Source organism: Oncorhynchus mykiss, chromosome 12 (assembly GCF_057628025.1).
Source record: "Oncorhynchus mykiss isolate SJ-2025 chromosome 12, ASM5762802v1, whole genome shotgun sequence".
Lineage (NCBI taxonomy): Eukaryota > Metazoa > Chordata > Actinopteri > Salmoniformes > Salmonidae > Oncorhynchus > Oncorhynchus mykiss.
Window position 1 is genome coordinate 42178911 of NC_143033.1, and position 26835 is coordinate 42205745.

At 41.3% G+C, this 26835-nt stretch overlaps 1 protein-coding gene across 6 annotated transcripts in view; it reads right to left on the bottom strand.

Moving 5' to 3' along the window:
• The window catches only part of igsf9bb (immunoglobulin superfamily, member 9Bb), a 191733-nt gene that overhangs the window by 10317 nt on the left and 154581 nt on the right, over positions 1 to 26835 (bottom strand). For 2 of the 6 annotated variants that reach the window (XM_090192516.1, XM_090192515.1), the window contains exons 13-19: positions 20472 to 20647; positions 19837 to 20063; positions 12318 to 12402; positions 8789 to 8953; positions 8589 to 8634; positions 4199 to 4285; positions 802 to 1818 (exon numbers count right to left, since the gene is read on the bottom strand). In XM_090192516.1, coding sequence (XP_090048642.1) covers positions 1758 to 1818; positions 4199 to 4285; positions 8589 to 8634; positions 8789 to 8953; positions 12318 to 12402; positions 19837 to 20063; positions 20472 to 20647 — 847 coding nt within the window. In that variant the 3' untranslated portion in view covers positions 802 to 1757. Of the gene's footprint in view, positions 1 to 801; positions 1819 to 4198; positions 4286 to 8588; positions 8635 to 8788; positions 8954 to 12317; positions 12403 to 19836; positions 20064 to 20471; positions 20648 to 26835 lie in introns of those variants that run through there. The other 4 variants (XM_090192518.1, XM_090192517.1, XM_090192514.1 and 1 more) reach the window with 2 other exon arrangements.

The following is a 26835-nucleotide window of genomic DNA, read 5'->3' on the forward strand; positions in this document are numbered from 1 at the left end:
TATTGAGTTATACTGTAGGTGCATGGTCTTGGTAGGGAGTCAGATGATACACTGAGTAAAGTCTCCTTGGTGTACATGGTTAACAGACCTATGTTGTCTGTTAACATTCCATTTGCTCAACTGCATCACTTCAACAGCTCATGAGGAGACTGTGCTGATCACGAATCATGTCGGATTGAGTAATACATTTCCATTGTGCAGTATATTTTTCTCAGTCATGGTAGTGTAATTGATGTGAAGTCAGTCACAACAATAAAGTGTATTTCAGTGGAATAACAATGCTTAATGTGTTTTCAGTACCACCTGACATTTCCATTGACTTTTCAGAAACCTATGATAGAGCCAACCAGAGGCAATGACTAACATGCCCTCACCCCATCCACACATTCCCATTGCCCAGACACTGCCATCCTTAGGATTCAGGTGACCATCTTTAGCCGTGGGCATCCGTCCCTTTTTCCATCATTTTTTCCAAAAAAGTCTTGTCATTACTCCAACTTCCCTGGACCACAAACTCTCGAGCCTCATTCACACTGTATGTATTTGTGGTGGCTATATTTACATGTTATCTGAATTTCAAATTGTGCTTTGCATGTAAGGCAAAATTTTCAGAATATCAACTTAGAAAACAGTCAATTCTAAGGGCATCATTGTAGAAATCAGACTATATTGTATTTTATTAGTATGGGTTTTATTCATTTGGAAGAAATGTGAAATACCATTTAGTCAAGAGAGTATTTATGTTACACCAAGAAATGAGGAATAACAAGCATTTTCCAGAAAAGAAGAGAGCAAAATCAGGACGTTTTAATAATACTTTATTCTGAGTACCAAAATACAATGCAGGGCTGAGGCTTTTTAGTATTTCACTAAGGCTTAGCTGTGCTTGTAATGGCTGCGGTGGCAATGGAGGGGCTGAGTTTCCAAGGCAACTGACAGTCGATGACCCGTATTGAAAAACAATGACGTTCTCGCTCTCTGCTACGTATGGAAAGCTGCAGAAGGCACCGTCTGTCGTGGTGCAGGCTCTTCAAGTATAGTGCGTGACATAGGCAAACACATCTGCCTCCACTGGACACAGTGCACACCCACATTCAAGACACTTCCAGCTAAATATTCAATATCTACTACTCATGTGGTTCATAACATCTAAAACTACATCAACAAGTTCAATACATAGAAAATAGCTATCAGAAGCAATGTTATCTATACACATATTTCAGTCTTGAAAGAACTCGTCACAGCTATAAAATGTTATACTGTACGCTGGCTTGTTTATTTGTTTTCTATAAAAATCACTTTTGAATAGAGTATTTGGCATCTGCTGAATGTGCCATTGTTCAGGGTAAGATTTTCACCGCTCAATTTATTATGAGACAAAGATGTATTCACACTGGTTATAGAATGAATTTTAGCAGTAAAGCAGATGAGGACAATACATGCATGTAAGAGTGACAACCTCATGAGGGTTCTCTTGATCATCTCTGGTTTGAATACCGTGCTGTAAAATTACAGGTGCTTGGGAATGAAACAGTACACCTCTAGTATGTCACTAGTATGTTCTGTACTGTGCCATGAGCTTGTCTACAGTACCATGAGCACCATTTGGCACCATCGCTGTATGCTTACTATTACACATACGCTACTAAACTTAACAATTAAATACTCGACAGAATAGCTGAGAGTAAAACAGCAAAGCATAGAAAAGAGGGCCAACGTTTCTACTAGGATGTGACAACGTAACTGCCAGGAGAAAATCAGGTGTGCAGGGGTGGGGTCGTCACAAAGAGATTCAGGGGCTGCTTGGCTGCAAACAATCTGGAAGGACACAAGGTACATTCAGCTAAGACTTTTTGTGACATACCAACCTGAGGGAGATTTCTACAGTATGTTGTCCGTTCTGCCTCAAAAATAGTTATTGTTAATGACAACAAAGGAACAGTGAAAAAAACTTGCTTGTCTGAAGATGAGACAAACTAGTGAGACCACAGCGAAATTACCTGGGATTAAGTATTTATGTTAGAACTGACATACGCTAAGTGTAAAAAACAGTATGAACACATGCTCTGTCCATGACATAGAATGACCAGGTGAAAGATATGATCCCTTATTGATGTATCTTGTTAAATCCACTTCAATCAGTGTATATGAAGGGGAGGAGACAGGTTAAAGAAGGGTTTTAAGCCTTGAGACAGTTGAGACATGGATTGGGTATGTGCGCCATTCAGAGGGTGAATGGGCAAGACAAAATATTTAAGTCCCTTTGAACAGGTTATTGTAGTAGGTGCCAGATGCACCGGTTTGTGTCAAGAACTGCAATGCTGCTGGGTTTTACACACTCAACAGTTTCCCGTGTGTCTCAAGAATGGTCCACTACCCGAAGGACATCCAGCCAACCTGACACAACCGTGGGAAGCATTGGAGTTAACATGGGCCAGCATCTCTGTAGAATGCTTTTGACACCTTGTAGAGTCAATCCCCCGACAAACTGAGGCTGTTCTGAGGGCAAAAGGGGGGATGCAAATCAATATTAGGAAGCTGTTCTTAATGTTTTGTACACTCAGCGTATAACCACTACGTATTGTGTGACTACGTACTGCTGACAGCCACATGAACATTTCCAAAAGTCTCAAATCTATGCTGTAAAAATAATCATTTTTATACTTTGGTAACACTTTACTGAAAACATGCATGTTTGTTATAAGCATGTATGAACCTTTGTCTTATAATACGCTTATAATATGTCTAGCTATGAAAGAAGTCCTATGATGCATTATACCGGTACTGAATGATAACATTTTTAGGGAAACATATTTGCTATGTTTAAAGTCACAATCTGTGACTAATCTAACATTCATTCCCATTCAAAAGTGCTGTCCTAACATTTGTTTGTAAACTGTGTGGGTGGGTCTTGGTAACTGCCACAGAGTTATTTGAATTATGTGTTAAAACTGTGGTTTTGGAGCCGGATAGCCCAGACTTCAAATAACTCTGGGAGTAATTTGCACTTTTGACAGGGAAAGAAGGTTACAGATAATGGGGCAGTAATAACACATTGTCATAATTCGTGAATAACTGTCAGCTTCTCTTGAATATCGATCTCGCCGATGTTATCAATAAATGTTAGATGTTATCAATAAACCAAATCAATTGCTTTCCAGTTGTTGTACACCAGACCTGTTCCCTTTGTATAGCCATGCCATACGGTGACTTCCAAATACATCCCAGACTTAAAATGCCATTGTTCCACCTGTGCTAGGTTTTAAACAGGTCGGGCCGGAGCATGGGCTACTCCCGGTGCATGGTACAGGAGGGCAGTTAGGGGTTGGGGCGTGTGAAGAAGCAGCAGCAGCCCGACCAATGAACCCCACAAGATGGGAAGAGAGAGAGGAGGATTCTGGGTATGTACGCCCAGTAGAAACCTTTAATGGGACGAGGTTGGCTGTCGACTCAAATTATAGGCAAAATGGGATTTTGGATCATTCTCAACACTGGAGTGGTTTCATCTTACATGTACAGCATGGCGGTCGGGGGCAATTTTTACCATCTCTGGAGAACTGAATACATTGCCTCCTGTGCAATGTTGAATCAGGTACTTTTATGAATGAATTATTTATATTGACTGTAGGTACACCACATGCCGTGGCTTATATGTCAATTAGAGTTTGGAGCAGTCTGATCGCGAGTCAGATGCCTTTTTTTCCCTGAATCTGAAAATCCTTGTCAGTCCCGGCTAATATCGTGCTACGTTTATGCACGCCTCAGGGGATACCATTAATCGTACTGGTTCAAATTGCTATTTGATCAATTTCAGGAAAAAATCTGAGATATCGGGATCTAGGGCTTTCATCCCAATTTGAATGTATTTAAATTCAGCTTAACAGGTTTCTCAAAGAAGGGCACGTTGTACCCGACAATGCTGTACACACATCACCCCCAGCTGGACACCTAAGACTATGACATCTCTGGAGACTATAAAATACTATGACCCCAGGTAGGTTGCTTAGTGCATATCTTTTTACAGCTGTAATTGTTCAATCATTTTGCATCTCCTGTGAGTGGACCGCGAGGGTGCTTAGGGCCCCAATTGCTCGAACCGGCGTGTGACCGTGCCCAGCACAGGATGCATGCGGCCAAGCCAGCCAGCAGCATACTGACTGAGGGGCGGGCTGAACAAGGTGCAGGTAGCCACACTCACTGAGGGCTGGAGGGCGGGGGCCGGTAGCTGCTGGCGTCTTGCCCCTCGCAGTAGGGCTCTATGCCGGGCAAGGGGCTAAGAGGAGTCCTGCGGTGGAAAAAACAACAGAGACGGGAAGAGAAGGAAGAGAAAGAGGGGAGAAGAGGGAGGAGGAGGAATGCAGTCAATGAGGCTCCAGAGCTTCCACATGTCCAAACACAGAAAGAGAGAGAGAGAGAAGAAAGAGGAGGGAAAGAGAAACAGGGAGGGACAGAAGGTGTGAGAGAGTCCAAAATAAAAGGCTGGGTAGGGAGAGAAAGATGGACAGAGATACAAAGACAGAGAAAGGGGGAGAACGAGAGAGTCAGAGAAACAGGGGCATGAGGAAGATACTAAGAAAAGGAAGGAGAACGATGGCGAGAAGCTGAGTCAGAGAAACATAAGTAGAAAGCAAAAGGGTGTAAGCAAGACAGAGAAAGGGGAGGAGAGGACAGAGAGAAATATAGAGCAAGAGCCAGAAACAAACAGAGGGGAAAAGAGAAGACAGGGAAGGAGCGAGAGATACAAGAAGAGATTTGGGCGGTGCACGTCTGACAAGTTCTCCATTTATTAGGCACAGTCATACAGCGTACAATTAGAAACCCACACATGACAGGAAGAAATACTGAGTACTGTGGAAGTCATGCATTTCAGAGGGAACGGGGGTATCCCTACCCTCTGTCTGACTTTGGTAGCAGCACATGCACACCTTTGTTCCTATGACTTCTGGGAGACATTCCCCTTTTGTACTTTCAACCCTAAACCTATCGGCAGTTAATAGTTCACATTGGTGGGATGGAGTAAGCAAAATAGTATATTTAACTGATTAAGAGCAAGTGGAAAGGATACAGCTGTTACGTTAACATCAGCATGGTGTGTACATGTAACTGTTGACACAATTTACTAGTTAGTAGTAGGAGATTGTTCTACAGTTAAATCAATTACTAAACTGACACATACGATGAAGTGGTACCAAAAACATAGCAGCAATTTCTTAGTTGCATGTCTTAGCACCTATGCTCTATTCTTAGAGTCAGAAGAGGTTAACATCACTTTTAGTGCAACACCGTTGGGAGGCTCTGTCATTGAAGTACGTTCTATTACTCTAACGTGATATGTAGTGAGCTGGAGTGCAATTGGCTTGGGTCAACATTTACAGACACCAATAATGACAGCTTGGCCTCCATCTAAAATGGGGTATTGGATAAAAAAATACCACACTGAAAACAATGCATTAAGCATGGATGTTTTTGTACTACTGTTCTCTACTTGCTGTGACTATGTTCAACTCTTACATGGTTCAACAGTGACAGAAGAGATTTGGAGGATAACGTTCAAGTGCATATCCATAGTCAGTCAATGCAAACTCCTTCACTTTCACTTTATTGACAAGTGGTTGGAAAGTATGCAATGTTGTTGATGATGAGTACTGCATATTGCAAAACTAATAGGATCATCCAATACAAGAGAGTGCTGCTGCTTGACACGGTGTGTAAATCATCAAAAGCCATATCCAAAAGTCATCAAAGGTTGCAGTTATTAGAACTGGGAGAAGAAAACAGACAAAAAAAGAGGGGTTATAATTAAATAATAATTCATTCAAGAACAAGAGATTAAAAAAAAAAAAAAAAAAAAATGAATTAGGCTCAGTCAGCAGTTTGGTCCGTTGTTCTTTTGAAGTGTGGGGAAAAGTAGAAAAATCTCCCCATGATAACATTGATAAGTAAACCGTTTTAGTGTACCATGGTAAACTGCTGAGCAGAGTAAAGTTAGTGCCTGCCACAGAAGCATGGGTAGTAAAGCCAGGTGGAAAGAAGCATGTGGGAAGCCCCTGGGTCCAAATGAAAATAGCCAGCTAGGAAACATCATTCACAGCATGCATGTTTTTTTTTTTACCATGGTAAACTTCAATTGGATTTGTTTACAGCTCAAGTTCCTGACAGCGCCAAAAAAAGTATTCTCGACAAAGATCAAAGAACAACATCAGGGTAGAAAAGAGAAATAATGAAAAAAGTATCCTACGGATATTTTTTGTCTACTGAGAAGACAAGTCAACACGGGACAGGTCGAAATCATCCTTGCCGTAGTTGTGCCTTTAATACTGCATCATGGGAAAGGGGGAGAGGAGGAGGGGTTAGCTCCATGTGTAAGCGCAACATTCACCACACGGTAAATGTGCACCTGTACACATGATGCGGCGCGTTTTGCCACCGATGCCGCTCATCAGGCAAAAAAATATCAAGACCCTCGACCCGGGGGCATATTGCCATAGAAACTCACATGTACCAGCCGTACTTTGCCAGTGAGCCACTTTTCAACCGCAGCCTTTCAGCCACAGCCTCCGCTAACCTATAGTCATCGACAAAGTAAGCATAGAGGAGATAGGGGACAGAACAGAACATAGTCCTCGCTGAATACTTACGTTACGTTGTGAAGTTTCCTGTTGGTACAGATCTAGCATCAACTTCCCCTTCCCCAATCCTAATTTTAACCATTGGTGGGGTAAATGCTAAACTGACCCAAGATCAGTGTCTACGGGCAATTTCATCCTACACCAATTCTAACACAGAGAGAGAGCGAGAGAGGGATTTAACCCCTTTCAGTATCTGGAGCTGGTCTCTGATCATAGCTTTCACAGGAGGTCATATTTTCTCCATGGACTTCAGATATGGATTTGCTATACCATGTTAGCTCGTGTCCTCCCTAGTGGTCTGATTTATCATTGCACATCATCTAGGGTGGATTATTCAAAATAGCCTAAAACTGGTTTGGTGTTCCTAAAACGTTGGACTTGATACCCTATTGCCCTTTTCACACGACTACTGAGCCGAGCCATGCCAACCCGAGCCATGTCAACCCGAGCCATGTCAACCCGAGCCATGCTCTACTGGGCTTGCTTGGTTACACATCCACCATAGTTGCTGAAACTGTGCTAGATGGGACAATGTGAAAGATAACATCCAAGCCAGGACAGTACCGTCCGGGTTGGCACTTTAGTGAGAAAAGGGTCCAAAGGAGCCCCTAGACGAGGGCTAAAGACAGACATCCGAATCAAGTGGAAGCTTTTGGAAAAAAAAACAGGCTATGGTGACAAATCGGATACCTACCTTTGTTTATGTTTTTACCTCTCAAATGACACTCAAAACAACATAACTTTACAGACAAGAAATATTATCTTCCCCTAAAATGTGGTTGTCCATCGTGTTGCAATGTTTGTACCGTCACACCAGGAGATCAACAAAACATGCTCTGTAAAAACAGTGAGTGGAGCAAAACAGATATAGATTGGAGCAAAACAGATATAGATTGGAGCAAAGCAGATATAGATTGGAGCAAAACAGATTGGAATGGAGCTCTATGGTGTATTCTTGTTCAGTCCTCAAAGCCCAGAGAAGGAACGAGTGTAAGAAAGAGAATCTATGCAATTAAGATGCTATTTTAATGAGGCCACATGAGCCAAATAAGACCCTGAGAGAACTGAGCAAGAAACATTTCTCCAATCCAATATTCTGTCAGATATCTGAAGCGCCACCCTCAAATAATGATCAAATGTTCTGCATTTCATGTGAGGGATTTTTTTATTGATGTCTCCATGTAGGGTTGTTTTGTTTTGCTACTAAAAGACTTGGCCTATGTCTCAAATGGCATCACATTCCCTTTATAGTGCACTACTTTTGACCAGAGCCCCCATATGACTCTGGTTAAAAGTAATGCACTATATCGGGAATAGGGTGTCATTTCAGTCGCACACAAAGACTTGGTAGTCAATGTTTGTGAACATGGTTGTGACAACCTTTCTGTGACCCTGGAGTATTGATGTTTCAATCCAACTGTAGTTAGGGAAACAACTGTAATTAGGAAAACAAGGTCAATAACGATGGATTTAAGTTTCTGGGCCGTGACATACGCACGCATGTGTACAAGCTCAGCTCTACTAGTTACTGGTCTATTAAAATTACATTATAGAAAACAGGTAGACAAATATGTTTTCTCCAGGGTCTGCCACATTTGGTCAATTTTGTTAGAATATCAGTTTTATTTTTCAATATATAGAAATTTTACCGTACACGATAACTATCTCAGATTAGAATTGAGAATGTGTTGGTTCAAAATTGGACTGTTAAAGACCAAGTATTGGTTTTGCTGAGATGAACTATGGGTAATAGCTAGTTAAACAGTGACAGCCCCCTGTCCATCAATATTTGGCCAATCGTTGGCCAGTAATTGGTGGTCCTTCCAATAGGCTTTCTCTATTTGATGGGTGTGTGTAAGAAGCCTTCCATTGTGATGCAGTGCACCCTAGCCTTGATTTGCATCATTTGCAGCGAAGGAGGGGAAAAAAATGAAAGCATTGTTGGCTTGGGTTACTTACGGAGTTTCCATGCTTTTTCTGCAGTGTGTTATCGAGAGAGGGGGGTCTGAAAAAGAGGTGGGGGACACAGAATAAGACATCATTAATGTATCAATGCCATCAATGTCAGTTCAATGAGATGTCGATAGAGAGCTATCAAATCATGTCTATGTGTGTCTGTCTGTGAATCCTTGTGTGTGTCTATACTGTATGTGTCTCACCTCTCCTCCTCTTGAGCTTGCGTCGGCGCTGTTTGTTGACGAAGCAGGCTGCCAGTGTGCTGAAGAGAACGGCGGCCGCCAGAAAACAGACAGTAGCCACGATGCCAGCCACCACCGGCCGCGTCAGTCCCCCCTCATCTACCATCTCCGGGGGCGGGAAGAAGTCTGAGGCAGAGGAGGGGGGCGAGTGAGAGAGGCTTGGACAGAGGTGTTTGACTCAAAACAATACTGTGACTGACATCAACACACAATAATAGGTATATAGGTATATTGAAAACAAATACTTCCAGGCTAGCCTTTAAACCTGCATTTATCGTGAGCAAAAAACATTACATTATGTGTAAATTACTCAAGTAATTCTACATAGCCTTTGAACTAGGCTTGTAGCTGATTACAAAAGGGAGGGCCTGACATCTACAGGGCAGGTCGAATCTGGCAGGCTACTGCCAGTCATCACACTAACTGTGTGTGTTTTGTGTTTGCGTATGTGTGTGTCCCTGGCAGGCCCCTGCCAATCACCACAGCAACTGGCTGTCCAATTCACCTGATTCTGCGACTCATCATTTATAGCCTTATAGCGATCGATACACCCAAACACACTTAATGGAAATGGATTTGGAAACTCTGCTGGATTGATGCAGCTCCCCATAGGACCTGACTGAGCCAAGGGAATGCATTCCAAAACTCATGAGTCAATTCCTTTCCTCATCTCCTTTCCTTATCTACTTTCCTTTCGTGAACACAGACTCGAGAGCACTCGAAAGAGGATATGTTCCCACCCTCCTCATTTTATCATGGCGAGAATTGTAGTTTTTTTTGTACTATATCACTGTATTTGAAATAACATCCTTCAACATGACTAGGAACCAATATACACAGGCAGTTAGGAAAGCAAAGGCTAGCTTTTTCAAACAGAAATTTGCATCCTGTAACTCCAAAAAGTTCTGGGACACTAAAGTCCATGGAGAATAAGAGCACCTCCCCCCAGCTGCCCACTGCACTGAGGCTAGGAAACACTGTCACCACCGATAAATCAGTGATAATTGAGAATTGAGCATTTTTCTACGGCTGGCCATGCTTTCCACCTGGCTACTCCTACCCAGGTCAACAGCCCTGCACCCCCCACAGCAACTTGCCCAAGTCCCCCCCGCTTCTCCTTCACCTAAATCCAGATAGCTGATGTTCTGAAAGAGCTACAAAATCTGGACCCCTACAAATCAGCCAGGCTAGACAATCTGGACCCTCTCTTTCTAAATGTATCCGCCAAAATTGTTCCAACCCCTATTACTAGCCTGTTCAACCTCTCTTTCGTATCTTCTGAGATCCCCAAAGATTGGAAAGCTGCCGCGGTCATCCCCCTCTTCAAAGGGGGAGACACTCTAGACCCAACTGCAACAGACCTATATCTATCCTACCCTGCCTTTCTAAGGTCTTTGAAAGCCAAGTTAGCAAACAGATCACCGACCATTTCGAATAACACCGTACCTTCTCCGCTATGCAATCTGGTTTCCGAGCTGGTCATGGGTGCACCTCAGCCATCTCAGCCAGACAAGGTCCTAAACGATATCATAACTGCCATTGATAAGAGACAATACTGTGCAGCTGTATTCATCGACCTGGACAAGGCTTTCGACTCTGTCAATCACCACATTCTTATCGACAGACTCAACAGCCTTGATTTCTCAAATGACTGCCTCGCCTGGTTCACCAACTACTTCTCAGACAGAGTTCAGTGTGTCAAATTGGAGGGCATGTTGTCCGGACCTCTGGCAGTCTCTATGGGGGTGCCACAGGGTTCAATCCTCGGGCCGACTCTTTTCTATGTGTACATCAATGATGTCGCTCTTGCTGCTGGTGATTCTCCTGATCCATCTCTATGCAGACTACACCATTCTGTATACTTCTAGCCCTTCTTTGGACACTGTCTTAACTAACCTCCAGACGAGTTTCAATGCCACACAACTCTCCTTCCGTGGCCTCTAACTGCTCTTAAATGCAAGTAAAACTAAATGCATGTTCTTTAACCGATCGCTGCCCGCACCTGCCCACCCGTCCATTATCACTACTCTGGACGGTTCTGACTTGTGTGGACAACTACAAATACCTAGGTGTCTGGTTAGACTGTAAACTCTCCTTCCAGACTCACATTAAGCATCTCCAATCCAAAATTCAATCTAGAATCGACTTCCTATTTCGCAACAAAGCATCCTTCACTCATGCTGCCAAACATACCTTTGTAAAACTTACTATCCTACCGATCCTTGACTTCGGCGATGTAATTTACAAAATAGCCTCCAACACTCTACTTGGCAAATTGGATGCAGTCTATCACAGTGCCATCCGTTTTGTCAGCACTGCGACCTGTATGTTCTCGTTGGCTGGCCCTCGCTTCATATTCGTTGCCAAACCCACTGGCACCAGGTCATCTATAAGTCTCTGCTAGGTAAAGCCCCGGCTTATCTCAGCTCACTTTTCACCATAGCAGCACCCACCCGTAGCACGCGCTCCAGTAGGTATATTTCACTGGTCACCCCCTAAGCCAATTCCTCTTTCGGCTGCCTTTCCTTCCAGTTCTCTGCTGCCAATTACTGGAACGAACTGCAAAAATCACTGAAGCTGGAGACTCATATCTCCCTCTCTAACTTTAAGCACCAGCTGTCAGAGCAGCTCACAGATCGCTGCACCTGTACATAGCCCATCTGTAAATAGGCCATCCAACTTCCTCATCACCATCTCTACTTGCACACTCATCTTCTGCACATCTATCACTCCAGTGTTTAATTGCTATATTGTAATTATTTCGCCACTATGGCCAATTTATTGCCTTACCTCCCTTATCCTACCTCATTTGCACACACTGTATATAGACTTTTTCTATTGTATTATTGACTGTACGTTTGTTAATTCCATGTGTTGTTTGTATCGCACTGCTTTGCTTTATCTTGGCCAGGTCGCAGTTGTAAATGAGAACTTGTTCTCAACCAGCCTACCTGGTTAAATAAAGGTGATTTTTTTATATTTTTTAAATGACTTTCCAAATATTGTTTAAAACAATCTGATGCTGTAGTGCAACTACTTCATCAGGAGGGGGCGGTAAAGTACTTCCAATATTAGAAAGTAAGCTCTCGTGAATCTTTTGCTGTTCTTGTGATTTTTTTGCTGCTCTGGTGATGCCTTCACAGTTGCTCACAGTCCCAATCTCTGGTCCCAGATGTGTTTGTGCTGTGTTGACACATAAGGGTTGGCAAGACAGTATAAACAGTTCTGGGACCAGACTAGAAGTATGCCTGCATTGGGCAATACTCTTTTATATTTAAGTATTTACTTATTTTTTAAACATGGACCCTTAAAATTATTTCCGATTTGCTTTGTTCTGTTTTAAAGCTTTACAAGTCTGCCATATCAACATTTTAGTCTGCAACTTGCCCCATCCCATGCCTGTGTCTCTCTCATTTTAGACATGTTCTGTGTGATAAAGGTGTGTCCATAGACTTGTATGTGTATGCAGAGAGGTGTGTTGTTCACTCACCTGTACTGGACACTCCAACGGTGTTACTGGGCTCGCTGACCAGCTCCTCCATGACCGCCATGACCCGGAACTCATACCATGCCTCCTAAGACAGAGAGTCACACACACGCATCAGCGGTCATGGGCAGTATTGCTGTGTGGAAACTATCTGCTCTCTGTATCCATAAGTGTCACCTGTCATTAACACCTGTCATTATGGGGTATTGTGTGTAGATTGATGAGGGGGGAAAAAAAATATTGAATACATTTTAGAATAAGGCTGTAACCCAACAAAAGTGGAGGCTTCTGAATACTTTCCAAAAGTACTAAATTACAGAGTAAAAAGGAAGCCTGTACAGAATAAAAATTTTCCAAAACATGCATCCTGTTTGCAACAAGGCACTAAAGTATTACTGCAAAAAAACGTGGCAAAGAAATTCAATTTTTGTCCTGAATACAAAGTGTTATGTTCTGGGAAGATTCAACATAAGTCATCACTGAGTACCACTTCATATTTTCAAGCTGCATCATGTTATGAGTACGCTTGACATCGGCAAGAACTAAGGAGTTATTTTTTTTTTAAATGAAAGAAACAGAACAGAGCTAACTAAGCACAATATCCTAGAGGTTCAGTCTGCTTTCCACCAGACACTGGAAGACAAATTCACCTTTCAGCAGGACAATTACCTAAAACGCAAGGCCAAATATACACAGGAGTTATTACCAAAAGGACATTGAATGTTCCAGAGTGGCCTAGTCACACTTTAGATTTAAAATTGGCTTGAAAATCTATGGCAAGACTTGAAAATGACTGTCTAGCAAAGATCAACAACCAACTTGACAGAGCTTGAAGAATTCTTTAAAGAATAATGGGCAAATATTGTACAATCCAGGTGTGCAAAGTACTTAGAGACCTACCAAGAAAGACTCACAGCTGTAATCACTGCCAAATATTATTCTAACATTCAAACTCAGGGGTTTTTAAAACTTATCTAATCAAGATGTGTTTTATTTTCCATAAAAAAATTCAATTCGTTTGATTTCTTCTTCCACTTTGACAATCAAGTATTTGGTGTAGATCGTTGACAAAAAAATTGGTTTGGCGAGGCAAACAGAACGAGTGTCCTCGCATACTCCCTTGAAAGACCTTTGCTTGAAAATTTTGAAAAAGCGTCAATAGTACTGTTTGTCCATCTTGAGACGCTGTAGCCAGTATACACTTCCTCAAAATAGTCAGAATGAATCTAAGCTAACTCAAGAAGTATGTCATTAATTTATGTTTTTGAAGAGGAGATTTAAGTCACACAATTTTATATCTAACAAAGATGTTTGGTGCAGTATTTCTCAAATATTTTATTTGCATGAAAACAAGTTGTCTATCGTTGAATGACAACAAACACTTAATTGAAGAATCTCTACGACGAAGGGGCGTAGACTTCGGCTCCGAACTTCGGCTTGCCTCGAGAAAAAATGTTTTGTGCACGAACAGCTGAAAAAACCCTTGCCGAAGACCAAAATGAACAAAAACATCACAACATTTTGTCATAATATACAGTACCAGTCTACTCTTCTCATTCAAGGGTTTTTCATTATTTGTACTATTTTCTTCATTGTAGAACAATAGTGAAGACATCAACACTATTAAATAACACATATGGAATCATGTAGCAACCAAAAAAGTGTTAAACAAATCAAAATACATTTTATATTTTATATTCTTCAAAGTAGCCACCTTGATGACAGCTTTGCACACTCTTGGCATTCTCTCAACCAGCTTTACCTGGAAGGCTTTTCCAACCGTCTTGAAGGAGGTCCCACATATGCGGAGCACTTGTTGGCTGCTTTTCCTTCACTCTGCGGTCCAACTCATCCCAAACCATCTCAATTGGGTTGAGGTTGGGTGATTGTGGAGGCCAGGTCATCTGATGCAGCACGCCATCACTCTCCTTCTTGGTCAAATAGCCCTGACACAGCCTGGAGGTGTGTTGGGTCATTGTCCTGTTGAAAAACAAATGATAGTCCCACTAAGCGCAAACCAGATGCGATGGCGTAGTGCTGTAGAATGCTGTGGTAGCCATGCTGGTTAAGTGTGCCTTGAATTCTAAATAAATCACTGACAGTGTAACCAGCAAAGCACCCCCACACCATCACACCTCCTCCTCCATGCTTCACGGTGGGAACCACACATGCGGAGATCCTTCCTTCACCTACTCTGCGTCTCACAAAGACATGGCGGTTTGAACCAAAACTTTCAAATTTGGACTCATCAGACCATTTGACAGAATTCCACTGGTCTAATGTCCATTGCTCGTGTTTCTTGGCCCAAGCAAGTCTCTTCTTATTGGTGTCCTTTCGAAGTGGTTTCTTTGCAGCAATTCGACCATGAAGGCCTGATTCCCGCAGTCTCCTCTGATTTTTTTTTTGTTGTGATGGGTCTGTTACTTGAGCTCTGTGAAGCATTTATTTGGGCTGCAATCTGAGGATGGTAACTATAATGAACATGTCCTCTGCAGCAGAGGTAACTCTGGGTCTTCCTTTCCTGTGGTGGTCCTCATGAGAGCCAGTTTCATCATAGCGCTTGATGGTTTTTGCAACTGTGCTTGAAGAAACTTTCAAAGTTCTTGAAATGTTCTGCATTGACTGACCTTCATGTAATGATGGATTGTTGTTTCTCTTTGCTTATTTGATATTTTCTTGCCATAATATGAACTTGGTCTTTTACCAAATAGGACTATCTTCTGTATACCACCCCTACCTTGTCACAACACAACTGATTGGCTCAAACGCATTTAAGAAGGAAAGAAATTCCACAAATTAACTTTTAACAAGGCACACCTGTTAATTTAAATGCATTCCAGGTGACTACCTCATGAGGCTGGTTGAGATAATGCCAAGAGTGTGCAACGCCGGCATATATAGCTGGCTATTTGAAGATTCTCAAATATAAAATATATTTTGATGTAACACTTTTTTGGATACTACATGATTCCATATATGTTATTTCATAGTTATGATGTCTTCACTATTATTCTACAATGTAGAAAATAGTACAAATAAAGAAAAACCCTGGAATGAGTAGGTGTGTCCAAACTGTATGCACAAACAGTTCCGGAGGGGAATCATGCGGACTCCTCAACACAACAAAATGTGGGAAAAGTCAAGGGGTGTGAGTAGGGCTGAAGAGTGACTGGTAGCGGTGATATATAAATGCTTATGGTTATATACTAATGCTTATGGTTATATACTAATGGTAATATATGCATGTAAACAGAGTTTTTGTGACCAGTATCTGAAAAATAGATAGATACTAATGTCAATGGAAATCAATAATCAATTAACAGCAGCATGGTGGTAGAAATAAATATAATCAATAATCAGGAAAACCACCGTTGTGTCGTCAGCAAACTTGATGATGGAGTTGGAGTCGTGCTCGGCCTTACAGTTGTGAGTGAACAGAGAGTAAAGGTGGGGGCTAAGCACACACCCCTGGGAGCCCCCTAGTTGAGGGTTAGCATGGTGTGCAGGTGTTGTTGACCACTCTTACCACCTGGGGTTGGCCTATCAGGAAGTCCAGGATCCAGTTGCAGAGCGGGGTGTTCAGTCCAATGGTCCTGAGATTGGTGACGAGCTTGAAGGACACTACGGTGTTGAACGCTGAGCTGTAGTCGATAAACAGCATCCTCACATATATATGACTCTTTTCTAGGTGGGAGAGGGCAGTATTGAGTGCATCATCTGTGTATCAAATTGGAGTGGGTTGTCTGGGAGGATGGAGTTGATGTGTGCCATGACTAGGGTTGCAAAATCAGGGAACTTTAAAAAAAAAAAATCCCTGGTTTTCCCTAAATCCCAGTTGGAAGATTCCCGGAATCAGTACGGAATAAGCAGGAAATCCAGAATCCTCACAAAACAGGATTTCAGGAAAACCAGGGAATTTATTGAAATTTCACATAATTCTGCAATCCTAGCCATGACCAGCCTTTCAAAGCACTTCATTATTACAGATGCAAGTGCTAGGACGGCAGAATGCCTTAGAATTCTTGGGAATAGGAATGATGGTAGTAACTTTGAAATGTGGGGATTGGGACAAGGAGAGGCTCAAAATGTCTGTGAAGACCCCTGCCAGCTGGTCTGCACAAGCCCTGAGGACACGCCCCGGAATAATGTCTGGCCCTGTGGCCTTACAAGTATTTACCCTTACTCACATCAGCCTCGGAAAAAGAGATCACCCAGAGACATCATCCGAATCAGCGGGGGCCCTCAAGCAGGACTGTGTTGTTTTCGTCGAGGTGTGCATAAAAACAAATGTGCATGGAGTTCGACTGGTAGAGAGGTATCATTGGGCAGATCACGGCTAGGGACTCCTTGTAGTCCTTATTGTACTTTGTGCTGAAGCCTCTGCTACAGTACCGGCTCTGAGTTGGGTGTCAGATAGGATTCCCCCTTGTTTCCGATATTGTCCTTTGACCTGTTTGATGGCTCTACAGTGGTCGTAGCGGGACTTATTTTACGCGTTCGTGTCCTCAGCCGTAGCCTCTTGGTTGGCTGTGATAGCCATGTGAGCAGTAGCTCTGTCCTTCTTAAGCTTAGTGTACACGTCATGTTAATCCAGGTCTTTTGATTGGGGAAGCAGCAAACCTTCATTGTGGGGACAATGTCAGTGATGCATCTAAATATATTCGGATAAATTCTAAATACATTCTATTTAATGACAACAAAAAATTCCATGAAAACGATAGAATGACCAACTAAATAAACATGTACGCTATAGCAGCCTATAGGTAGATAAAAGGTGGTTTCCTCCCTGTCTTCGCGTTAGTAAACTCGCTTCAATCATGCAGTAATGTTACTGTGTACAGTCAGTAAGCAGTGTAGCACTTACACAGGCAGGGCTCGGTGGCAATAAATGAGTAAAACCAAAAGCATACATTGTATTTGAAGAGTTCCAGTGTTGTGTTGGATAGTCATAGCATAGCATCCCTCTGTTTGAGCAGGGTGTTTTGAGTAGGCTAAACTAGCTGCATTTTCTAGCTAAGTCAGTGAAACTGAAAAAAATGACAACCTTTCTCTCTCTCTCTCTCTCTTGCTTTTCCTTCATTTCGGAAGAAATTTATTTGTTCAAAACTGTTCAACTATTGTCTTATTACTACAAATAGAAGATGATCACTTCTTACAATTGTGCATGTTTAGTAAAGTTAGATCAGAGCGGAATCAAAGTCTGCCTTTTCAAGATCACATAATGATTAGTTAGTATTTGACATAACAGAACTGAAAAGAATAGCATATACTATAGCATAGTAGGACAATAATGTTACACCAAATACACCTCAGTCATTTCTTATCTGAAGCTGAAGAGTAAAAAAGCTCATGTGGCTAAAACTCAGCGCGCGCCACCAGGCAGGATACATGTTTTGATTGAAACAAAATAAGCCTACAAGGCTATTCTTTATTTTCTAACACCATCTGCTTTAATTCTCATTCAAGAAGATCTAAATGCATATCCTCATGAAACTGATTGAGATCAAATGATTGGCTTGCAAATACAGTTTGACCTTTCACAGGTAAAACGTAAAGAAGTATCATTCACGGTTGACAGTGATGACGGCCTATTTAAGAGATTAAGTATGCCTAACTTGGTGTTTGAGGATATTCAAAATATAGCATTTTCTTGAGACAATATGTGTGGGCATTAGGCAGACGTTGCAATTGGATGATGCATTTCATGCAGAGGCCTATTGTACAATGATATTCAATACGCTAGATCTGTCAGTAGGCTACAAACTTTGAGAAATGATGGTGCTCCATTACATTAAAAAAAACTGCACTACACCACTGTGTGTCTTGGTGATGCAGAAATTAAAATCACTGGCAACAAGAAAAGCAGCCTCCCGCTGCATGGTTTCCTGCTTATTTATAACCTCGTACAGTTTGTCAAGTGCCAACTTGTTGTTGTTGTTGTCCTGAGGTGGAATATATACAGCACTCACAATAACGGCTGAAAACTCTCTCTGGCAGTAGAAGGGTCTGCATTTGACCATCAGGTAATCCAAGATGGGTAAACAATTAGGTAGAGACTTCCGAGTCTGCACACCGTTTGCTGTTGATGAAGAGACAAACTCCTCCCCCTCTGGAGTTCCCTGAATCCGATGTCCTGTCCGCTCGGTAAATAGAGAATCTGTTGAGTTGGATAGCCATGAGGGTATCTTGTCCGAAGGGCAAAATTTCAGAAAACAGAGAATATTGCAGTAATGATAGTCCCGTTGATAGTTAGTAACTGACGATCTGATGTTCAAATGTTATTGTTGATCATAGGAAATGATAGCGGATACATTTCATGCAATAAAATATAGATACATGCTTTTGTGTGTGTGTGTGTGTGTGTGTGTGTGTGTGTGTGTGTGTGTGTGTGTGTACAACATCTGTTTAAAGTTGTATACTGTCATTCATGTAAGACTTCTTACAGTCAATAAAAACTATTGTTCACAAAAAAGAAACCAAAGTTTGTTTGTTTTAGGAGGAAAACCACAAGGAAATGGACCTGTCAAAGTGGACATGAAAACGTGTCACATCTAACAGTATGTTACTGAAGAAGAGGGAGACAGAGCCCCAAATACACGGTCCCTTGTGGTCCAATTACCTCAATAGCTGGAGTAAAAAGCCAGCTTCAGAATTGTGCTACATTGTGCTGCTAAATGTGAATTGTACTGCTAAATGTGAAACATGTGATAGAGAAGTGTGAGTGGGTGTTGGGAGTCAAGCTAGAATAATGTACCTGCATATAATGTGTCGACATCCCAAATGGCACCCTATTATATTTATAGTGCTGATATGGTATAAAGTATACTACTTTGGACCTGGACAAAAGTAGTGCACTATAAAGGAAATAGGGTGCAATTTGGGATGCATACATCCTGTTACTGATGGTTAGAATGAGAGTAAACACTTCACGCCAGGAGCGCAATCCGACATACAACAAAAGAATATGGATTTTTTTCAATGTTGGTGGGAAAATAATGTCTATACTTTAACATGTAACTCTCCCCAGATGGTGTGCTTACATAAGACTCAGGATATGTCCCAAATGGTACCCTATTCCCTATATAAGTGCATAACTTTTGATCAGTGCCTTATGGGCCACTGGTCAAAAGTAGTGGACCACAAATAGGAAATAGGGTACCATTGGAGATGCATCCTAAAACTTTTTATGACTTCATTGAGATATCAGACAGACTCGGGTCTGACAAGGAAGATACCATTATTGTTGTAATATAATGTTAAATAGTGGTTTTCTTTGAAGAACATACTTCTTTCTACAACTCACTCCCATCCCCAATCATCATAGTCATAACCATAGTCTTGGATCAAGGTGTGTTAATGAGCTTGGCTGGAACCAAAGCGTGCGCCCACACCAGCCCTGCGGATAACTGGCCATCTGCCATTCTGCATAAAACAGTGTATATACAGTAAGCTAGATGAATGAGGTCTCTGGCTAGCAGCTCGGTCTCCGTATGAAGCAGTGTATATACATTAGGCTAGTTACCTGAATGAGGTCTCTGGCTAACAGCTCGGTCTCTCCGGCGGTGATGGCGTCATCAAGGATGTCCCACCTCTCCCCCAGGCGGAACTCCATGACGTAGCGCTCGATCGGAGCAGTGTGGTTGGCCGGCGGAATCCACATGAGCAGGACACCCTGCTGCGTCCGATTGGCTGTGAGGCACCGCGGTGGGGTAAGCAGCACCAATGGTTCAGGGGTACTTATAGGAAATACTGGACAGAGAGAGAGAAAAAGGGCAAAAGAGAGAGAGAGAGAGAGAGAGAGAGAGAGAGAGAGAGGAAGGGAGGGAGGGAGGGAGGGATGGAAAGAGATGAGGGGTTAGAGAGCTGTATTTAAATGCAGTAGTAGTGGCCCACAACTGCAATTGTTGGTATTAGTTATTTCGAAAGTCTAGTCAACTTTTAAAACCACAAAACATTACTACTACATCTGCTGCAACCAACACCAGTACCTACATCACTATTAACAACAAAACCACACATCATTCAATTAATTCTCAATGCATCTTGCAATCACACCACACAGTTGTGTCATGTGCCCGCCAGGTAATGTCCCTTACGCTTGGCTCTCTTCCCCAGTCCAATAGGTCATAAGTCAGAGGTGAATACCGTAATACCCACCCAGTGTGTTCACAGTGACGACCTCGCTGAAGGGGCCCGTGCCCAACTTGTTCTGCGCAAGGACACTGAACTGGTAGGCTGTCTGGGGCTCCAGGCCGGGCACTACCAGCCACGTCTGGCCAGCGGGCACGGGCATAGACAACCAGTCGTGTGGGCCCAGCTGTTCCCTCTTCACCCTGCGAGTAAGAGGAGCACACAAGGAAGGAGAGAGGAGAATGGGCATGGGAGAGGGGGATGAGAAAAATACACAGAAATGGGAGTGGAGGACCTAGACTTTTAGTCAATGCACCCAGTCTTTTTAGGAACAGACAATTCAGTCCTGTCAGTTCTGTAACAAGATTTCTGTCTGGACAGTTCTGTAACATAATAAATGTCTGGTCAGTTCTGTAACAAGATTTCTGTCTGCTCAGTTCTGTAACAAGATAAATGTCTGGTCAGTTCTGTAACATGATAAATGTCTGGACAGTTCTGTAACATGATAAATGTCTGGTCAGTTCTGTAACATGATAAATGTCTGGACAGTTCTGTAACATGATAAATGTCTGGTCAGTTCTGTAGCAAGATTTCTGTCTGCTCAGTTCTGTAACAAGATTTCTGTCTGCTCAGTTCTGTAACATGATAAATGTCTGGTCAGTTCTGTAGCAAGATTTCTGTCTGGTCAGTTCTGTAACAAGGTTTCTGTCTGCTCAGTTCTGTAACATGATAAGTGTCTGGTCAGTTCTGTAACATGATAAATGTCTGGTCAGTTCTGTAACAATATTTCTGTCCTGTCAGTTCTGTAACATGATTTCTGTCTGGTCAGTTCTGTAACATGATTTCTGTCTGGTCAGTTCTGTAACATGATTTCTGTCTGGTCAGTTCTGTAACAACATAAATGTCTGGTCAGTTCTGTAACATGATAAATGTCTGGTCAGTTCTGTAACATGATAAATGTCTGGTCAGTTCTGTAACATGATAAATGTCTGGTCAGTTCTGTAACATGATAAATGTCTGATCAGTTCTGTAACATGATAAATGTCTGGTCAGTTCTGTAACAAGATAAATGTCTGGTCAGTTCTGTAACATGATAAATGTCTGGTCAGTTCTGTAACATGATAAATGTCTGGTCAGTTCTGTAACATGATAAATGTCTGGTCAGTTCTGTAACATGATAAATGTCTGGTCAGTTCTGTAACATGATAAATGTCTGGTCAGTTCTGTAACATGATAAATGTCTGGTCAGTTCTGTAACAAGATAAATGTCTGGTCAGTTCTGTAACAAGATAAATGTCTGGTCAGTTCTGTAACATGATACATGTCTGGTCAGTTCTGTAACATGATAAATGTCTGGTCAGTTCTGTAACATGATAAATGTCTGGTCAGTTCTGTAACATGATAAATGTCTGGTCAGTTCTGTAACATGATAAATGTCTGGACAGTTCTGTAACATGATAAATGTCTGGTCAGTTCTGTAACATGATAAATGTCTGGTCAGTTCTGTAACATGATAAATGTCTGGTCAGTTCTGTAACATGATAAATGTCTGGTCAGTTCTGTAACATGATAAATGTCTGGTCAGTTCTGTAACATGATAAATGTCTGGTCAGTTCTGTAACATGATTTCTGTCTGGTCAGTTCTGTAACATGATTTCTGTCTGGTCAGTTCTGTAACATGATAAATGTCTGGTCAGTTCTGTAACATGATAAATGTCTGGTCAGTTCTGTAACATGATAAATGTCTGGACAGTTCTGTAACATGATTTCTGTCTGGTCAGTTCTGTAACATGATAAATGTCTGGTCAGTTCTGTAACATGATAAATGTCTGGTCAGTTCTGTAACATGATAAATGTCTGGTCAGTTCTGTAACATGATAAATGTCTGGTCAGTTCTGTAACATGATAAATGTCTGGACAGTTCTGTAACATGATAAATGTCTGGTCAGTTCTGTAATATGATAAATGTCTGGTCAGTTCTGTAACATGATTTCTGTCTGGTCAGTTCTGTAACATGATTTCTGTCTGGTCAGTTCTGTAACATGATAAATGTCTGGACAGTTCTGTAACATGATAAATGTCTGGTCAGTTCTGTAACATGATAAATGTCTGGTCAGTTCTGTAACATGATAAATGTCTGGTCAGTTCTGTAACATGATAAATGTCTGGTCAGTTCTGTAACATGATAAATGTCTGGTCAGTTCTGTAATATGATAAATGTCTGGTCAGTTCTGTAACATGATTTCTGTCTGGTCAGTTCTGTAACATGATAAATGTCTGGTCAGTTCTGTAACATGATAAATGTCTGGTCAGTTCTGTAACATGATAAATGTCTGGTCAGTTCTGTAACATGATAAATGTCTGGTCAGTTCTGTAACATGATAAATGTCTGGTCAGTTCTGTAACATGATAAATGTCTGGTCAGTTCTGTAACAAGATAAATGTCTGGACAGTTCTGTAACATGATAAATGTCTGGTCAGTTCTGTAATATGATACATGTCTGGTCAGTTCTGTAACATGATTTCTGTCTGGTCAGTTCTGTAACATGATTTCTGTCTGGTCAGTTCTGTAACATGATAAATGTCTGGTCAGTTCTGTAACATGATACATGTCTGGTCAGTTCTCTAACATGATTTCTGTCTGGTCAGTTCTGTAACATGATAAATGTCTGGTGAGTCCTGTAACATGATAAATGTCTGGTCAGTTCTGTAACATGATAAATGTCTGGTCAGTTCTGTAACATGATAAATGTCTGGTCAGTTCTGTAACAAGATAAATGTCTGGTCAGTTCTGTAACATGATTTCTGTCTGGTCAGTTCTGTAACATGATTTCTGTCTGGTCAGTTCTGTAACATGATTTCTGTCCTGTCAGTTCTGTAACATGATTTCTGTCTGGTCAGTTCTGTAACAAGATAAATGTCTGGTCAGTTCTGTAACATGATAAATGTCTGGTCAGTTCTGTAACATGATAAATGTCTGGACAGTTCTGTAACATGATTTCTGTCTGGTCAGTTCTGTAACATGATAAATGTCTGGTCAGTTCTGTAACATGATAAATGTCTGGTCAGTTCTGTAACATGATTTCTGTCTGGTCAGTTCTGTAACATGATTTCTGTCTGGTCAGTTCTGTAACATGATAAATGTCTGGTCAGTTCTGTAACATGATAAATGTCTGGACAGTTCTGTAACATGATTTCTGTCTGGTCAGTTCTGTAACATGATAAATGTCTGGTCAGTTCTGTAACATGATAAATGTCTGGTCAGTTCTGTAACATGATAAATGTCTGGTCAGTTCTGTAACATGATATATGTCTGGTCAGTTCTGTAACATGATAAATGTCTGGACAGTTCTGTAACATGATAAATGTCTGGTCAGTTCTGTAACATGATAAATGTCTGGTCAGTTCTGTAACATGATAAATGTCTGGTCAGTTCTGTAACATGATAAATGTCTGGTCAGTTCTGTAACATGATAAATGTCTGGACAGTTCTGTAACATGATTTCTGTCTGGTCAGTTCTGTAACATGATAAATGTCTGGTCAGTTCTGTAACATGATAAATGTCTGGTCAGTTCTGTAACATGATAAATGTCTGGTCAGTTCTGTAACATGATAAATGTCTGGTCAGTTCTGTAACATGATAAATGTCTGGACAGTTCTGTAACATGATAAATGTCTGGTCAGTTCTGTAATATGATAAATGTCTGGTCAGTTCTGTAACATGATTTCTGTCTGGTCAGTTCTGTAACATGATTTCTGTCTGGTCAGTTCTGTAACATGATAAATGTCTGGACAGTTCTGTAACATGATAAATGTCTGGTCAGTTCTGTAACATGATAAATGTCTGGTCAGTTCTGTAACATGATAAATGTCTGGTCAGTTCTGTAACATGATAAATGTCTGGTCAGTTCTGTAACATGATAAATGTCTGGTCAGTTCTGTAATATGATTTCTGTCTGGTCAGTTCTGTAACATGATAAATGTCTGGTCAGTTCTGTAACATGATAAATGTCTGGTCAGTTCTGTAACATGATAAATGTCTGGTCAGTTCTGTAACATGATAAATGTCTGGTCAGTTCTGTAACATGATAAATGTCTGGTCAGTTCTGTAACATGATAAATGTCTGGTCAGTTCTGTAACAAGATAAATGTCTGGACAGTTCTGTAACATGATAAATGTCTGGTCAGTTCTGTAATATGATACATGTCTGGTCAGTTCTGTAACATGATTTCTGTCTGGTCAGTTCTGTAACATGATTTCTGTCTGGTCAGTTCTGTAACATGATAAATGTCTGGTCAGTTCTGTAACATGATACATGTCTGGTCAGTTCTCTAACATGATTTCTGTCTGGTCAGTTCTGTAACATGATAAATGTCTGGTCAGTTCTGTAACATGATAAATGTCTGGTCAGTTCTGTAACATGATAAATGTCTGGTCAGTTCTGTAACATGATAAATGTCTGGTCAGTTCTGTAACAAGATAAATGTCTGGTCAGTTCTGTAACATGATTTCTGTCTGGTCAGTTCTGTAACATGATTTCTGTCTGGTCAGTTCTGTAACATGATTTCTGTCCTGTCAGTTCTGTAACATGATTTCTGTCTGGTCAGTTCTGTAACAAGATAAATGTCTGGTCAGTTCTGTAACATGATAAATGTCTGGTCAGTTCTGTAACATGATAAATGTCTGGACAGTTCTGTAACATGATTTCTGTCTGGTCAGTTCTGTAACATGATAAATGTCTGGTCAGTTCTGTAACATGATAAATGTCTGGTCAGTTCTGTAACATGATTTCTGTCTGATCAGTTCTGTAACATGATTTCTGTCCTGTCAGTTCTGTAACATGATTTCTGTCCTGTCAGTTCTGTAACATGATTTCTGTCTGGTCAGTTCTGTAACATGATAAATGTCTGGTCAGTTCTGTAACATGATAAATGTCTGGACAGTTCTGTAACATGATTTCTGTCTGGTCAGTTCTGTAACATGATAAATGTCTGGTCAGTTCTGTAACATGATAAATGTCGGTCAGTTCTGTAACATGATAAATGTCTGGTCAGTTCTGTAACATGATATATGTCTGGTCAGTTCTGTAACATGATACATGTCTGGACAGTTCTGTAACATGATAAATGTCTGGTCAGTTCTGTAACATGATAAATGTCTGGTCAGTTCTGTAACATGATAAATGTCTGGTCAGTTCTGTAACATGATAAATGTCTGGTCAGTTCTGTAACATGATAAATGTCTGGTCAGTTCTGTAACATGATAAATGTCTGGTCAGTTCTGTAACATGATAAATGTCTGGTCAGTTCTGTAACATGATAAATGTCTGGTCAGTTCTGTAACATGATAAATGTCTGGTCAGTTCTGTAACATGATAAATGTCTGGTCAGTTCTGTAACATGATAAATGTCTGGACAGTTCAGTAACATGATAAATGTCTGGTCAGTTCTGTAACATGATAAATGTCTGGACAGTTCTGTAACATGATAAATGTCTGGTCAGTTCTGTAACAAGATTTCTGCCTCATTATCTCATTAACAGGCTTTATAGTATGTAGTTTCATTAACACCACTTGTAACAGGATTTCTGTAATGTCATTTCAGTAACACCATTGCAGTCCAGTCAATTCAGTGACGTCATTATGACCGTGTCATTTCAGTAAGATCATTTCTGTTACAGCGTTTCATTTACAGAATGTAATTTCACAGTACTTCAGTCAAATCATTTTACACAGTCATACAGTTGATGGTGGCAAGCCCATGCTGCGCTCAGCCGTGCAAATTCCCATGGAAGCCAAAGATGGGCCATGCTTCAGGTACAACACAACATTTCTGAAGTCGAATGCAACAAATCTCCCCAAAAAAATATTTTTGGGGAACGAGTTCTAAACTCGTGTCTGCATCCAGTCAGTATGCATGGCATCAATCTCCATTCGTATTGTAGAATAGTGTAGGCCTTAATAGATAACAATGGACGAGTCCACTGTGGGACCATGGGTTTATCGCAATGTAAATGGGTCAGAATGATAACACCATACACTATGTATATCAACCTAAGGGGGGCATCATAATATTCATATAGCATGTCCCTGTGCCATGTGATACGCAGGCAAGACTTCCCCTGACAGACATGCATGAATAGCTGCGTGATGGTGTACATGATAGGGACTGGGAAAAATCACAACGTGATTACTGTGTGCTGACTGTCTGTCAACAAGCCTCCCAGTGATTTACAGCACACGCCAAGCGCAGACGGTTTTTCCGCCGTTCCCAATCCCGGCAAATCATTGTGCAGCGTTGACATCTAGTGACTCTCTCGTCTTCACCATTGTGCGTATGTATGTTAAGTGACATGGCAGCTGTCAGGGTGTGTATATTATGATGCGTTCA